The 15,450-nt window shown below is 38.4% G+C and overlaps 1 protein-coding gene across 2 annotated transcripts in view; it reads right to left on the reverse strand.

Moving 5' to 3' along the window:
- The window catches only part of efr3bb (EFR3 homolog Bb (S. cerevisiae)), a 46,990-nt gene extending 39,403 nt beyond the window's left edge, over positions 1-7,587 (reverse strand). The window contains exons 1-2 of one of the 2 annotated variants that reach the window (XM_058379080.1): positions 7,488-7,587; positions 6,784-6,932 (exon numbers count right to left, since the gene is read on the reverse strand). In XM_058379080.1, coding sequence (XP_058235063.1) covers positions 6,784-6,790 — 7 coding nt within the window. In that variant the 5' untranslated portion in view covers positions 6,791-6,932; positions 7,488-7,587. Of the gene's footprint in view, positions 1-4,454; positions 4,868-6,783; positions 6,933-7,487 lie in introns of those variants that run through there. The other variant, XM_058379079.1, reaches the window with a different exon arrangement.
- Positions 7,588-15,450: the final 7,863 nt, after the last annotated feature.

Below are 15,450 nucleotides of genomic sequence, written 5' to 3' on the forward strand. Positions count from 1 at the left end.
GCTCCTCCCACTTTCAGAGCTTTTCCTGCCTCCCCGTCTCTTTTTCTCTCACAGGAAACATCATCGTTTATTACCCGTCGTTCCTCAACCTCAGTCACCCTGCGGCTTTTCTGCAGCACTCTCTCTCTCCCTCTCTCTCATGAGCATCTGCACTCTCACGCTCTCTCTCTCTTTTACTCGCTCTCTCTCGCTCGCGCGCACGCTCTCTCACACACTTTCTCTCTCATTAGCATTCTCTCTCACATTCTCTCTCTTTTACTCCCTCTCTCTCGCTTGTGCGCACGCTCTCTCACTCCCTCTCTCTTTCTCTCTTGAGCATTCTCTCTCACATGCTCTCTCACACACGCGCGCGCGCGCGCTCTCTCTCTCTCTCTCCCCCTCTCTCTCTCTCTCTCTCTCACACACACCCCTTACTTTATCTACGAAGACCTTCAAAAAGATAACTAATGCATCTAATTCATGTGGACTGGCCAAATGCCTCCACAAATATAATATGAAAACCTGTCCCCACACACACACACATCTACATAAATATTGGGACACTGACAAAGTTATTGTTCTTCTGATGAAATTCAAAATTTCAGCTTTCAATCTGACCTTACAGTGGAACCTCGTTATACGAGTTTAATTCATTCTGGAGGCGAGTTCCTAAGGAGAGAATTTGTATTGAAAAACAAATTCTCCCATGAGAAATAATGTAAATGCAGATAATCCAGTCCAGACACCCAAAAATATTCCCAATATGAAGCGTATGTACACTGTATGGATGCTTACAAAGAACGGACCCAAGACAGGCATTCCATGTCTAGGGTCCTCACAGGAAGTCGTGCCACCAAGCTTGGGCTAAAAATAGAACAGATCACCCACACCACCAATCTGTCAACAAAAACACCCCAAAAATCACCTAGCTTTTGAACGCATGCTGAAGACAACGCTGGTATCGTGGGTTGACTCTTTCCAAAACAGCTTTCACTGACTGAAAAATAATTCAGAAACTCACTTTGGCTGGCTTCGCTTGGCTTTCCACTGACGCTAACAAGTTTGGAACGCCTCCCGGACGATTCGGTTCAGTTTGGTTTCTTCTCATGCCGAAAAAGCTTCGTATGCCGATGCAAATTTCTTGCAAAATTTCAAAAACAAGTAAATTTGTATGCCAAGGATCCACTGTATTTACATCCAAATCATGTGAAGGAACAGCCTGACCCACCGTTTTAAGGAACCAGAAGTAACGGGACGATTGGCTACCCAGCTGTTCCGTGTTCTTCGCTCATTATTTTACACACAAGTACACAGATATAAGGTTTACATCTGATTTCAACATCTGCTTTTTACATCTGGTCCTGTGACCTCAACAGCAAAGCAATCCCAACAAAACCATCAGAGAGATGGCAAAAAACAAATCATGTTTGACCAAATCAACTACATTATTAAAAAGAAAAATGCACTGGTGAGCTCAGGATCACGAGTAGACTCAAAAACACCACATCACTGTGATGGATGAACAAAAGAAAGGCCGCTTTTTATGATTTGCCAAACATATCTAAAGAGATGAGATCATCATCTTATAGCAGAATGATGGAGAAAGAAAGGAACTGCTCATGATCGGAAGCGCACCTGATCAATAAAACTTGTTCATTTTGTATATATACTGATGATGTGACCGCTGGGTGAAGCAGCGGGATGAACTGTGAGGTGTATAAAAGGTTCATGCTGAAGCCCCAAGAACAAGCAGAAAGTGAAGAGAGCTGCTGTAAAGACCAGGCAGAACACCAAGCAAAGTCTTTAGGTCTCAGGTTTCAAATGATTTGCAACCAAGTATTGAACATTTTTGCTAAATTATGATAATTCATTTGTCCAAATACTTTTGGTTCATTAAAAAGAAAGATGCATTTATTTATTTATTTTTTAAAAGTGCTGTATTTAATCCACTGTTTGAAAACCTTCATTATGTGCTGTTTATTTAATTTCAGATCCAATGTTCTACAGTCGGATTCATAAGTATTTGGACAGCAACACCCCATCATGATGGGTGAAGCAGTGGAGACGTGACTGGTGTTGACTTTCAGCATTAATTCAAGATGTTTAAGCTTTTATGTTACATATTGCAGCCATTTGCATCATAGTCCATCTATTTTTGATCCACAGGCTCAAAAGTAGATGCAGTGAGTCAATGACTGAAATCTGGACTTTGTGGACATCACCAAATGCTAAGTCAAATTGTGATGGCTAGACCACTGGATCAGAGCATCTCCAAAACTGCAGTTCTTGTGGGGTGTTCCTGGTCTGCATTGGTCAGTATCTATCAAAAGTATCCTTTAAGTCCTGTAAGCAGCGGGTGGGGACCATGAAAGCCCCACTTTGCAACCTACAGGACTTAAAGTATTTGCTGCTAACATCTTGGTGCCAGATACCACAGCACACCTTCAGGGATCTAGTGGAGTCCATGTCTTGATGGGTCAGGGCTGTTTTGGCAGCAAAAGGTGGACCAACACAATATTAGGCAGATGGTCATAGTGTTATGTCTGATCAGTGTATATCAGCTATATACACTTCACATTTCATCCTGCGACATCCATCAGCAGTCACTGAAATCATCAGTAACCAGTGACCCAGTTCCAGTGTCAGAGACACGTACCAGTGCCACATCACTGCCTCCACCATGTTTTTTGTAAATTTCCCATTGGGATGATCGATCTATCTATCTATCTATCTATCTATCTATCTATCTATCTATCTATCTATCTATCTATCTATCTATCTATCTATCTATCATGTGATGCACTTCGGATCAATAGTTCTTCCTGTTCCAACAGACGTCATCTCAACCCCAATCTGCCCTGAAGATTTTCCCGTTGTTGCCAAAGAAACAATAACGTATTAATCTAAACTTATGAGTCTGAGCTACATCACAGTCAGAGCTGCTATTAAAGCAAATGAATCAACACCTTCTGACCAATCAGAATCAAGAATTCAACAGTTATAGACTTGAATGGTTATTAAGGTTCCTACCCAACAACCTCGGTGTAATTATTTTTAGTGTCCACAACAGAAACATAAGCAGAATGTGAACCATTTCCACTCAGCAAATAGCAGATGGACAAAACTCACTGTGAGACAGAAACTACTCCTCTTCACCAACCAAGGTAAGGTCCAGTAGTGTTTACTCCTGTGTGTGTGTGTGTTCTGGCTGCACAATTTCACAATATATAATATTGATATTGTTGATAATTTAGGTCACAGTATATTTTTATGAAATACACTGAATTGCCAAAAGTTTTGGGACACCCCTCCAAATCATTGAATTCAGGTGTTGGACTCGGCCTCTTAGTTCCAGTGAAAGGAACTCTTAATGCTTCAGCTTCATACCAAGACATTTTGGACAATTTCATTCTCCCAATTTTGTGGGAACAGTTTGGAGATGACCCCTTCCTGTTCCAACATGACTGTACACCAGTGACCAAAGCAAGCTCCATAAAGACATGGATGAGGGAGTTTGGTGTGGAGGAACTTCACAGAGTCCTGACCTCAACCTGATGGAACACCTTTGGGATGAATTAGAGCGGAGAATGATAGGCAGACCTTCTCGTCCAACATCAGTGCCTGACCTCACAAATGTGCTTCTAGAGGAATGGTCAAAAATTCCCATGAACACACTCCTAAACCTTGTGGAAAGCCTTCCTAGAAGAGTTGAAGCTGTTACAGCTGTAAAGGGCAAGACAACTAGCGGCAATATAGTGTATCATGAGTATCTCAACATTTTAAAAAAGAGACTTGGTTGGGTTTTTTTTTAATTATACATTATAAATCTGTATTCATAAAATAAGATAAGGAATTTGTTTCTTTTTGTAATTTTTTTTTTGTTGTTTTGTAATTTTACATTTCCTGTATACTCTGTATTGTCTTCATAATACTGGAAAAATAACAATATTGTTACAAAAAATGGATTATTGTTTATTAATGATTATTATTTTTACAATATTTACAGTGTAGGTGATTTCTGCCGTGTTTTAGTTTAACTGAGTATTTTTAAGAGCTAATTTTTTTAATTAAAAGCATTTTTAAGCTTAATAATTTAATAAAAATAAACATAAAATAGGTATTAATATTCTTTGATACTCAAGGTTTTCAGAAATGAAAAAAAGTGTCTTTTTTTTTTTTTAAACACAAGGAATATCTAACATTTGGGGACAGAACTTGTGGATTACAACCAAAAACCTTTTATTTATATTTTATTTATATTTTTGTGTGTTTATTTTAGTTATAATATAATTTTTTTTTTTAAAGGCCTAAAATATTTCCTTTTGGTTATTGTGGTTAAGGATAGATTTAAATTTTGTATTTCTAATTTTGAAGGTAAAACATGGGTAGTAATGACAGTAAGACGTGTGTGTGTGTGTGTGTGTGTGTGTGTGAGAGAACAAAGTGTCGAGGGAGGCAGATAAAGGAGCTCTTACCACGGGCCTGGCGATGATCCAGCCAGCTCCGGCAATCCAGTGCCAGCCTGTGTGTGGTGTGGGGCTCGAGAGCGGGCGGCTGCGCAAGCATCCTGTCCTTTTACACTTAAAATCACTAGCACAACAACAACCAGGCTTAAAACCACAGACGCAACAGATTTACACACCTGTACAACATCAGGTGTGTAAGGAGACCGAGTGAAATCCGTATACGGACAGCTCAAAGTTTTCCGAGACACAAAGAAACGGTCCACAAGCAGCACCGGGGTTTAAAATCTATCTGCTAGAGCGACAAACTGCTGATTTTCAACATGAAGCAGGAAACTTTTCAGCCTCGAGAAAGAGCAGCTTTCCTGAGCCAAGTCTTCAGCGCTGTGCTTCACATGGGAGCTTTAAAACTTTCATCCTCTTTCACTTCTTCCTCACTGCTAGAGCAGACAATGTGAGAGGTGGCACAGTGAATGCATTGTGTCAGTGACATGTTTGTTAATTAGGAGAGGGAGAGAGAGAGAGAGAGAGAGAGAGTTAGAGAGAGAGAGAGAGAGAGAGAGAGAGATGTAGAGCTGGAGAGAGAGAGAGAGAGAGAGAGAGAGAGAGAGAGAGAGAGAGAGAGAGCGCAAGAGCGATAAAGTGAGAGAGAGAGTGAGAGCGATAAAGTGTGAGAGAGAGAGAGAGAGAGAGAGAGAGAGAGAGAGAAAACACTGAGGGTTACAGAGATTTGCAGTCCTGGGTAAGTTACACAATTTTTTTTTACAGTTGATCGCTACACAATTAAAAGGTGACCAGTACCAGCGTTTTATAGTACATTTACATTCCTGGGATTTGACAGACACCCTTCTCCTGTGAGGAGCCTTGACATGGAATGCTTGTCTTGGGTCAGTTCTTTGTATGCAGCCATACAGTTTACATACGCTTCATATTGGGAATATTGGTCATGTTTTGGGTTGCTGAGATGGATTATCTGTATTTACATTATTTCTTATGGGAAAATTCATTTCACAATACGCATTTTCACCTTAAGAACTCTCTCCAGAATGAATTAGAGGTTCCACTTTTACTACTTTCTCCTGAGAAGCCTGGACAAGCATTGCCAAGACTAAAAAGAGCTCAGAATATACACCGACCAATCATAAAATCATGGCCTAATCTTGTGTTGGTCCACCTTTTGCTGCCAAAACAGCCCTGACCCGTCCTGCACTGTGTATTCTGACCCCTTTCTATCAGAACCAGCATTAACTTCTTCAGCAGTTTGCTCATCTGTTGGATCCAACAGTAGCTCGTCTGTTGGATCAGATCACACGGACCAGCCTTCACTCCCCACGTGCATCAGTGAGCCTTGACCGCACATGACCCTGTCTCCGGTTCACCACTGTCACCTTCCTTGGAACACTTTTGATAGATACTGACCACTGCAGACACGGGAACACCCCACAAGAGCTGCAGTTTTGGAGATGCTCTGATCCAGTGGTCTAGCCATCACAATTTGGCCCTTGTCAAACTCGCTCAAATCCTTCAGTTGCCCATGTTCCTGCTTCTAACACATCAACTTTTTAATTTTCTATGATGGTTGTCACTACAATTTAAAGAATCAGTAAATGGTAGATGAGAAATCGCAAGTCTGTTTACTGTCAGAGAGTCGAAACTTTAACAGCTGACACGGTAAAAGCAACAGTAACAGCGAGTAGTGCTGCTTCTTCACAGCTCAGTAGGAGTTATTCAATGATTTGGAGTTTCACATGTTCTCCTAATGTCCATGTTGGTTCCCTCCAGGTTCTCCGGTTTCTTCCCAACTTCCAAAAAAACATGCCCTTAGGTAGACCAGCTTTAAATAGTCATTAGATGTAAATGAGAGACCAGGGGATATATTTACACCTCATACCCATTGCCCCCAGGGATAAACTCCAGGTAGTGGATTTACCAAGATAAATGGATGGTCAGTCAGATGATTGATTCAGAGGTCAGCAAACTGTCTATGAAGTATGTGGACTTGGTCCTGATGAGTTCGTCATCGGAAAGATTTAAGAAAATTACGGAATAAAAAGCACTGAGACTCAAATAAATAGGCAAATTATTATGGACGGTTGAATAATTGGCTTAATGACTGAAAAGGTGGAGTATGTTGGTGAAATTCGCCTAAATTATAACAAGAATTAAAATTAAACGTGTCCGAGATCTCACCATAAGACCAGTCATATGTTTCTGTTTACTTTGCATTGATTTGCATCCGCTACACCTTCAGCGAAAGGCTGTTTAGAAAATGTAAATAAATAAATAAATCTCTGAACAGAAAAGAAAAGGGAAAAAAATATCCATTAAGGTGTAAACTTACCTGCCATTATGACTTCTCAACCCGTTTGGCAGGTTTGACTACCGCACATAAGCTAGGCTGCCCGTCCTGTTGTAAGGCGCTCTAACCGCCGTTCGTGTGCTTCCCTTCGGTTCATCCACAACAGGAAAGTCCGAGGAGGACATCCAGGCCTGCGACAATAAAACGTCCAAAAAAAATCTTATTAAAATGTTTATTTATTCTGCATTCAAGTCATACCGCGGAGACGCCGTTTTGACATCGCCAGTCTCTAAACGTGACATTATTTCACCAAAATTCGTTTTAATTTACAATTGTTTGTTAGTTAGCTAGCTCGATAAACAAGGAGGCAAACTAGGTGTTAGCATCTACCTACACAGCTAGCCATGCAATTAAACTGTTTAAACGTTTTTTGTGTTTAAATAGCACATTTTTTAGATTATAGATTTTAGATAAATAGTTTTCCAGAGCGAGCCATTATGTTATATAGCAGCTATAGAGCTAGTTAGTTAACTCGTTAGTTTAGCTAGAGCTAGCCTAGCATGACAGGTGACTAGCCTGTTCAGGATTGTGCTTTGTTTTGGTCAGTTATTCACATTGTTTGCATGCAAAACAAAATGGATACGATAACCCAATAACTAACGGTTAAGATAGTGTTAAAGGGGGAAAAAATCCCACATATTGATATCTAAACATGACAAAGAGTATCACCAGACTTATTGACTAACGTTATAAAGTTCTCCACTCGAGACCACAGCCCCCTGCTCTCACTACACTGGCCGGCTTTACACGACTTCTTCCCTCAGACTCCCACTCAGCATGGACAAGCCGACTTTTATTAAGTTGTTTTTATCCCTTTAACTCTTGATTTTTCTTTATTTTCCTTTTTATAACTTTTGAAAAGGAAGAAAATAAGCCCAACATTATATCAACAGTCAAATTTATCCCCTTTTTTTTAAAAAATAAATTAGTCAACATACCATGAATCAGTATCTGAGTTAAAGTTAAAACATGTAAGGAATGTTTTTCCAATTATAACTATATATTATAACTATAATTATAATATATATATATATATATATATATATATATATATATATATATATATATACAAAGAATTATGAATATGATGTACAATAGAAATATACACCATATTGGCAAAAGTTTTGGGACACCTCTCGAAATCATTGAATCCAGGTGTTGTTTTTCAGGTGTTGGGCTCGGCCCCTTAGTTCCAGTGAAAGGAACTCTTAATGCTTCAGCTTCATACCAAGACATTTTGGACAATTTCCCAACTTTGTGGGAACAGTCTGGTGTGGAGGAACTTCACGGAATCCTGACCTCAACCCGATAGAAGTCAAAGTCCAAGTCAAAGAAGTTTTATTGTCACTTCAACCATATATAGCTGATGCAGTACACGATGAAGTCCTCCCGGACCAGAGGTGCTACACAGAACAAAAACAAAGTACAGGTGACACGGACACACAAAGAGCTAAACTATACTACAAGGTGCGTTCTTTAGAAACTAAACATACAACATAAGTGCACAGGATGACAAGACAAGACAGTGCAGACAAACAAGACACATAACACCGACTCTGTGCAAAAGAATAGTGTTTGACAGTGAGTGCAAAGAGATACAAATATTAAAGTGACGTGTACATGTAAACAAGATCAATGTAAAGTGACGTATGCATGTAAACAAGACAAATAGAACACCTTTGGGATGAATTAGGCAGGCCAGTCAAGTTCCTCCACACCAAACTCACTCACCCATGTCTTTATGGAGCTTGCTTTGATATAAAATATATTCTATTTTCTATAAAAAATAGAATTAACACTAAGGTAAATAAATATAACATCAAATAAAATAAAATCGGGACATATAGGCCATAAAGAGAAATAGGGTGGACAATTGCAATAGAAATAGTTATATAAAATATAGAACAAGTAGTATCTGAATACAGTGTTGTGGTGTGAATGAAATGAATATGAATATAGAATCTTATATATTGTTAAAGTGCAGAAATATACATGTAGTACAGTTGTGCAAAAGAGAATGTGTGTAAGCGATTTTTGAACCAAAATGGCTTTGAAACGTCCTTTATTAACGGTAAATGGAGCTATAAACGGATAACGGATAAAAGCTATATATATAACGGATAAAAGCTATATGATACCAATCGTAGGATGTGTACTCATTCGAAAACAATAAATTTTCGAGTGGTAACAGTAACTCCGAACTAAATTGCATCAGATTGCATCATACCAGCACATTGTTGATTATTTTCCTATAACAGCACATACCTAATGGTTTTATTTCCTAATTATGTAGAGCAGGAAGCTGAAGGTGTATCTGGATAGTATTAAAAATTCTATAAGTCTGCATGTATAGACTGTAAACATCCTTTACTGTAAAACCTTTCTGGAAGCTCTCACAGTGTAAACAAACCCACAAAACACTCTACAACTGAAACAAAGCCTCTTAAAATCTGAATCACAGATGTCTCTTATAACCATTATAGACTCTACTCAGATGTTAGTTTGCAGGATCTGCTAATTACTGGAGACATTTGTTGTTTTTATTTTTACTTACCAAAAAACAAAAAACCTACATTTCAGTATGTTTAATACGAATGTCTCTTCACCTAGCATTATTAATAAATATAAACATAGAATCTAAACAGAAAATGAAAGAATTATGATGTAAAAGTATTCATAGAAAAGTATCATATCACAACATCTAAAATGACCTCTCTAATATGGATTTTAATACATGCACAGTTAATTTTAATTCATGTATTAAAACATTTAGGTTTTTTAAAATGTTGAGATACTCATGATACACTATATTGCCAAAAGTTTTGGGACATCTCCCTTTACATGCACATGAATGTAATATGGAGTTGTCCCGCCCTTTGCAGCTATAACTCTTCTGGGAAGGCTTTCCACAAGGTTTAGGAGTGTGTTTATGAGAATTTTTGACCATTCCTCTAGAAGCGCATTTGTGAGGTCAGACACTGATGTTGGACGAGAAGGTCTGGGTCACAGTCTCCACTCTAATTCATCCCAAAGGTGTTCTATCAGGTTGAGGTCAGGACTTGTGAAGTTCCTTCACACCAAACTCACTCATCCATGTCTTTATGGACCTTGCTTTGGTCACTGGTGTACAGTCATGTTGGAACAGGAAGGGGTCATCCCCAAACTGTTCCCACAAAGTTGGGAGCATGAAATTGTCCAAAATGTCTTGGTATGAAGCTGAAGCATTAAGAGTTCTTTTCACTGGAACAACCCCTGAAAAACAACACCTGAATTCAATGATTTGGAGGGGTGTCCCAAAACTTTTGGCAATATAGTGTATTGAATCAAAGTAGCATCATATTACTGAAAGTTAAGTGTGTGATACATTTATAAACACATGTTCTTCCATACAGAAAACTCTTTACATGTTACATGCTTTAGTACATTTAATTTGTCATAGTAAATTTGTTAATGTATTTTTGGTATACAATAAATGTGGACTATATAAGGTGAGTGTCGTTCGTCTCTTTTATAATTCTTTAACCCTTAAATACAGTACAGTGAGGGCAAATAAGTATCTGTTTTCTATTTTTATTTATTTTTTGTTTTGTTTTGTTTGTTTAATCATTTTTTTTAATTAGTATATATATATACACAATCAGGATACAATCAGTAAAATACTTCAGAGATTTCTTTATTTGTTTCAAAGTTTACCAGCCCAAATCTATTTTATCAATCAATCAATCAATCAATCAATCAATCAATCAATCTGTATCCTTCTTTATCTGGGAAGACTCCATCATGGTTAATAAACATGTTCTTCAGAGGAGGTGTGCAGTAGGTGGATTGAGTCTTCCCAGATGTATTCACTATTACTGGACATCCAACATTTTGCTGGTCTCACTGCCCAGAAACTAATTGGTGTTTAATCAAATCACAAACATTTTCCTCATCTTTACCTTTAAAAGCCTCCCAATTTCCATCTAATCCTGTAGGGCTTTATACTCTTAGGATTTTTAAGCAGTTTGCTCATCACTAGAAGTTTAAACAGAACAGAGGAGCTAAAAACCAAACGCAACATGAACAACGACTTGATAAAGACAGATACTGACGGGCAGGTATAAACACAGCAACACTTTAGGAATGATGGGAAACTGGTGACAAGGTGGGAAACAGAACATTTAGGAGAGGCATGGCACAAGACATGTGGGGAAACACGTGAGGTTAAACAAACGGTAAGGAAACACCTGTCAGTGTGGTCTGACAAGGAATTGTCCCAGTAGTTCCTGGTACTGTTACTTCTTAAAAAAAGTGAACTGGACTGAGTGTTTGCGGTCGTTCATGCTGGAAAAACCAGGAAGTGTGTCTTCTTACTAGCCGAGTTAGCAGTTTTAATCTTATTTGTTTCATTCCACATCAACAATCTGGACTAGCTCCTTTACATAAAATCTAAATAAAAGAGGAAACACACCAAACACTTTTGCTAGGCTCTGTATTACCCTGTTTTTGGAACCCAGGCCTCCTGCTATGTGCTATAACAGACAGGGTGTGGTACTGAGTTGGTGTGATGCCTTAAGATGATCCATGAAGCTGATTCCTCTCCTTGTAACTCTGTGTAAAAGTCCAAAACTAAACAGAAATATTCTGTAAATATTTACTCCATCGTATCAGACTAATATGTACGTACTGGACTTCTTGACATATTTGTAACTAATTCTATCTCACAGTTTCTATGTTACTACATTATACTCTTTTATATTATATGTACAGTGCCTATAGAAATTCAGCATTATGTTGTGGAGGTGTTTCTCTTCAGCGAGGACTGAGTGATTGTTCAGGATTGAAGAGAAAATGGATGCTGCCAAGTACATCCAAATTGTTGAGGAAAATCTGTGTCTCTCTGCTAGACAGTTGAAGATGGGCAGATCATTCACCTTCCAACACGACAATGACCCTAAACACGCCAAAAGAACAATGCAGTGGCTTAAGGGTAGGAAGGTGAATGTACTTAAGTGGCCGAGTCAGAGCCCTGACTTAAATCCGATCTGTTGGGAGATGAAGAGCAGTTCATCGTCACTCACCATGGAATTTGACTGAACTTGAGCAATTCTGTGAGGAAGAATGGGCAAATTTTCCCTAATCTAGGTGTGCAAAGCTAAACCAGAAAAAAGACCAATGGCTGTACTGCAAGCAAAAGGTGGCTCTATGAAGTATTAAATCAGTAGTCTGATGACTTTTCCATCTCTGATATTCTACTTTTTCATATTTTTGTTCATTTTCAGAACTGTTACCTTTCAGTAGTCTGATGTTGTGAGGTGAAAATTTGGAAATAAAGCTGAAAAAGATAGATATGGTATTATAGTTTTCTAGAGATATGTATTAATCCATTTTCTAAAGAAAATATAATCGCAGAATGCATTAATCTATTTAAAAGTGATCAGAAATGGATTGTGGGATGATATACAAGCTGTGGATCTGCCTGTCTGTGGAAATTGAAGCTCATTTATAGATTTATCTATTTATTTATAGTTATTTGCATTTAAATACACTATTTTCTTACTGACTAAAACTTCAAACTAGCTCTATGATTTTATATTGATCACTTTAACCATTTCCCTTTTTAAAATTTATATTCTATCCCACTCGATAAACTCAGAAAATTCAATATGAAACTGAGGGATTGAAGTCTAAAAGTGTGTCTAACTTTGTGTATGTGTGTACTTGTGGTGTGTGTGTGTGTATCTTGTGGAATTTGAAAGAACAGCAAGATTTTTATTTATTTTCCCAATGTTATATATATATATACATATAATAATAATTATATAATGTAATTAGCAGAAGGCTCGATCCAGAGCTATTTACAGAAGGGCTCTGACCCCATCATTACACTGCTATTACCCCAGCTGCACTACTGGAGCCTTCAGAAATTTGGGCTTGGGTGTTTTACTCATTATTGGATCAGTGATTGGTTTCACACTGATACAGTAAAACACTGTAATGGTTATAATAACGCTTATGATTTTAGAGTAGATAGAATTAATTTTGGTTCATTTCAGTGATTCTTAGTGAACTAGTGTCGATGTATTTTTATTGACAGAGTCTTCAAAAACACTTCTGAAAGCTGCTCTGGATAAAGCCTTCTGCTGAATGCCGTAAATGACAATGTAAAAATCTTAAATTCTACTTAAATCTGACATTTATATAACATTTAATCTTAGAATAAAAACAAAAAAAAGCAACAGGAGACATAGTCCATGGTCCTTATGGATGGCCATACAGCAGATATTATATTTAAAAAACAAAAGCTAATGATAATAATAATAATAATAAAATAATAATAATAATAATAATAATAATAATAATAATAATACAGTGGAACCTCGGCATACAAATGCCCTGTCTTAAAATTTTTGCCTTAAGAATTTAATTGAAAGATTTTTTTGAATTTTTTTCTTTGTAAGCAGCCATACAGTGTACATACACTTCATACTGGGAATATTGGTCATATTTTTGGGAGGCTGGAACGGATTATCTACATTTAAATTATTTCTGAATTAAAATTGGATGCAGAGGTTCCACTGTAGTAGTAATAATAATAATAATAAATAAATAAAACATTCATTTAAACAAAACTGGCAAGTCCCTTAAAGGTTAAAGGTTGTCCCACTTTAGACCTGGGTGTCTGACCCATGGTGGGATTGACCGCTCGTCACAGAATGTACTGTGAAAAAGAGCTGTATCTGTTTCTTTTTAAACAATTTGGTGCCTTTCGTGGTTGAAAGAATGTTCATCAAAACTACCTACCTTCCTTCTTACCCACCTAACTGCATACTGACCACCACATTCTGCCACACCCACCTGCACCACCAGGCCTCACACACCCACCTGCTCCAGTCAGCCCAGCCCACCCAGCTACCCCAACAGGCTCCCCCTCCCGCCCAACCCGCCAGCCTGTACCACGCAGCCCACCCCTACCCCCCCCCCCGCTCCGACACAGCCCACACCATCGCCCGCCTCCCGGCCACAGCACGACACCACCGCCCACCCCCTCCAGACCTATCAAGCGTGCCCACCCTCCGGTGGCCCCCGCCCGTCATGCACACTACGCTCCCTGCCCCTCCACCTACCTAAACATGACCACCCCCACCCCCTCCTGGCCTACCCAGTCCCGCCCAGTCTACTACACCCTCTCACCCCCCCGAATCCACCGACCTGAACACACACCTAACTAGGAACTAGAGCTGCACGATTACTCCTTAAAAAATGGCCATCACGATTCCACACCATCTTAATCCTACTTTACTACAGTTCAGCTAAATCTATTTTCATGGAAATGAGAGAAGTGAGGAGAGAGGAGCGTTACCAAGTATCATCTATTTTTCAGTTTTAAACTAGATTACGCTGCATTACAAGCAATGTTTACTCACGGTCTCTACACCAAAGGGTAACACCACCAACCTGTTTAATCACCTGAAACATTCCAGACCACACTAACGTTAATAAAAGTGACGTTATTCAGCGCAGGGGAGCGTCAATAAATGACTAACTGAATGACACTAAACCGATGTTGTTACAAACACCTTCACATTGTCTTTCACATGTGAGTAAAAATTATCATTTAAAATCTATTCTGATTAAAATAATGTCTAATTTATTTTACTAAAAGGCTTAAAAAGAAGATAAAATAATAAGATTAACATAATAAGATTAAAACTAATAAGATAAAAATAATTAGATTATTTTATTATTCTTATTATAGATTATTAAGATGATTTTACTTTTCATAAGTAATAAATTCTATTTAAATAATAGAATTTAAAATACATGTATTAAAAATTCTATTTATTACTACAAATGTAAAATCAGAAGCGCCTCTTTTTATTACATTTTGAGGACTTCTTCTATTTTATATGAATATTTTTATGGCAAAATTGTGATTTATTTATTTCTCATGAAAAACCTGGTAGTCATTTGTTTATATTTGTTTAAATTTAATAAAAGCAAAGAGCATTTTTTCTGTTTTGTTTGCGTTTGGTAATTTAAGGTGCAGGGTTTCTAAATCACTAAAGTTCATAGAAATAGAAAAGCCTGATTTATATTCTAAAAAAACGTTAAAAAATATTTTTGAAAATTACGATGTGTTTCTCATTTGGTCCAGAATCGTGCAGCTCTACTTCACACCTAAACACCTGAAACTCAACCTACTGACCAGCACAACTGTCCACCTACCTGCTCACTGACTGACCACTTACACCCACCTACTGACCTGAACACTGTCCACCTACCTGCTCACTGACAGACCACTTACACACACCTACTGACCTACACAACTGTCCACCTACCTGCTCACTGACAGACCACCTACACACACCTACTGACCTGAACACTGTCCACCTACCAGCTCACTGACTGACCACCTACACACACCTACTGACCTACACAACTGTCCACCTACCTGCTCACTGACTGACCACCTGCACACACCTACTGACCTACACAACTGTCCACCTACCTGCTCACTGACAGACCACCTACACACACCTACTGACCTGTACAACTGTCCACCTACCTGCTCACTGACTGACCACCTGCACACACCTACTAGCCTACACACCACCTGCTCATCTACACACAAATACCCCACCTACACAAATATCTACCTATCTACAC

The sequence above is a fragment of the Hemibagrus wyckioides genome, linkage group LG25 (assembly GCF_019097595.1).
Source record: "Hemibagrus wyckioides isolate EC202008001 linkage group LG25, SWU_Hwy_1.0, whole genome shotgun sequence".
NCBI lineage: Eukaryota > Metazoa > Chordata > Actinopteri > Siluriformes > Bagridae > Hemibagrus > Hemibagrus wyckioides.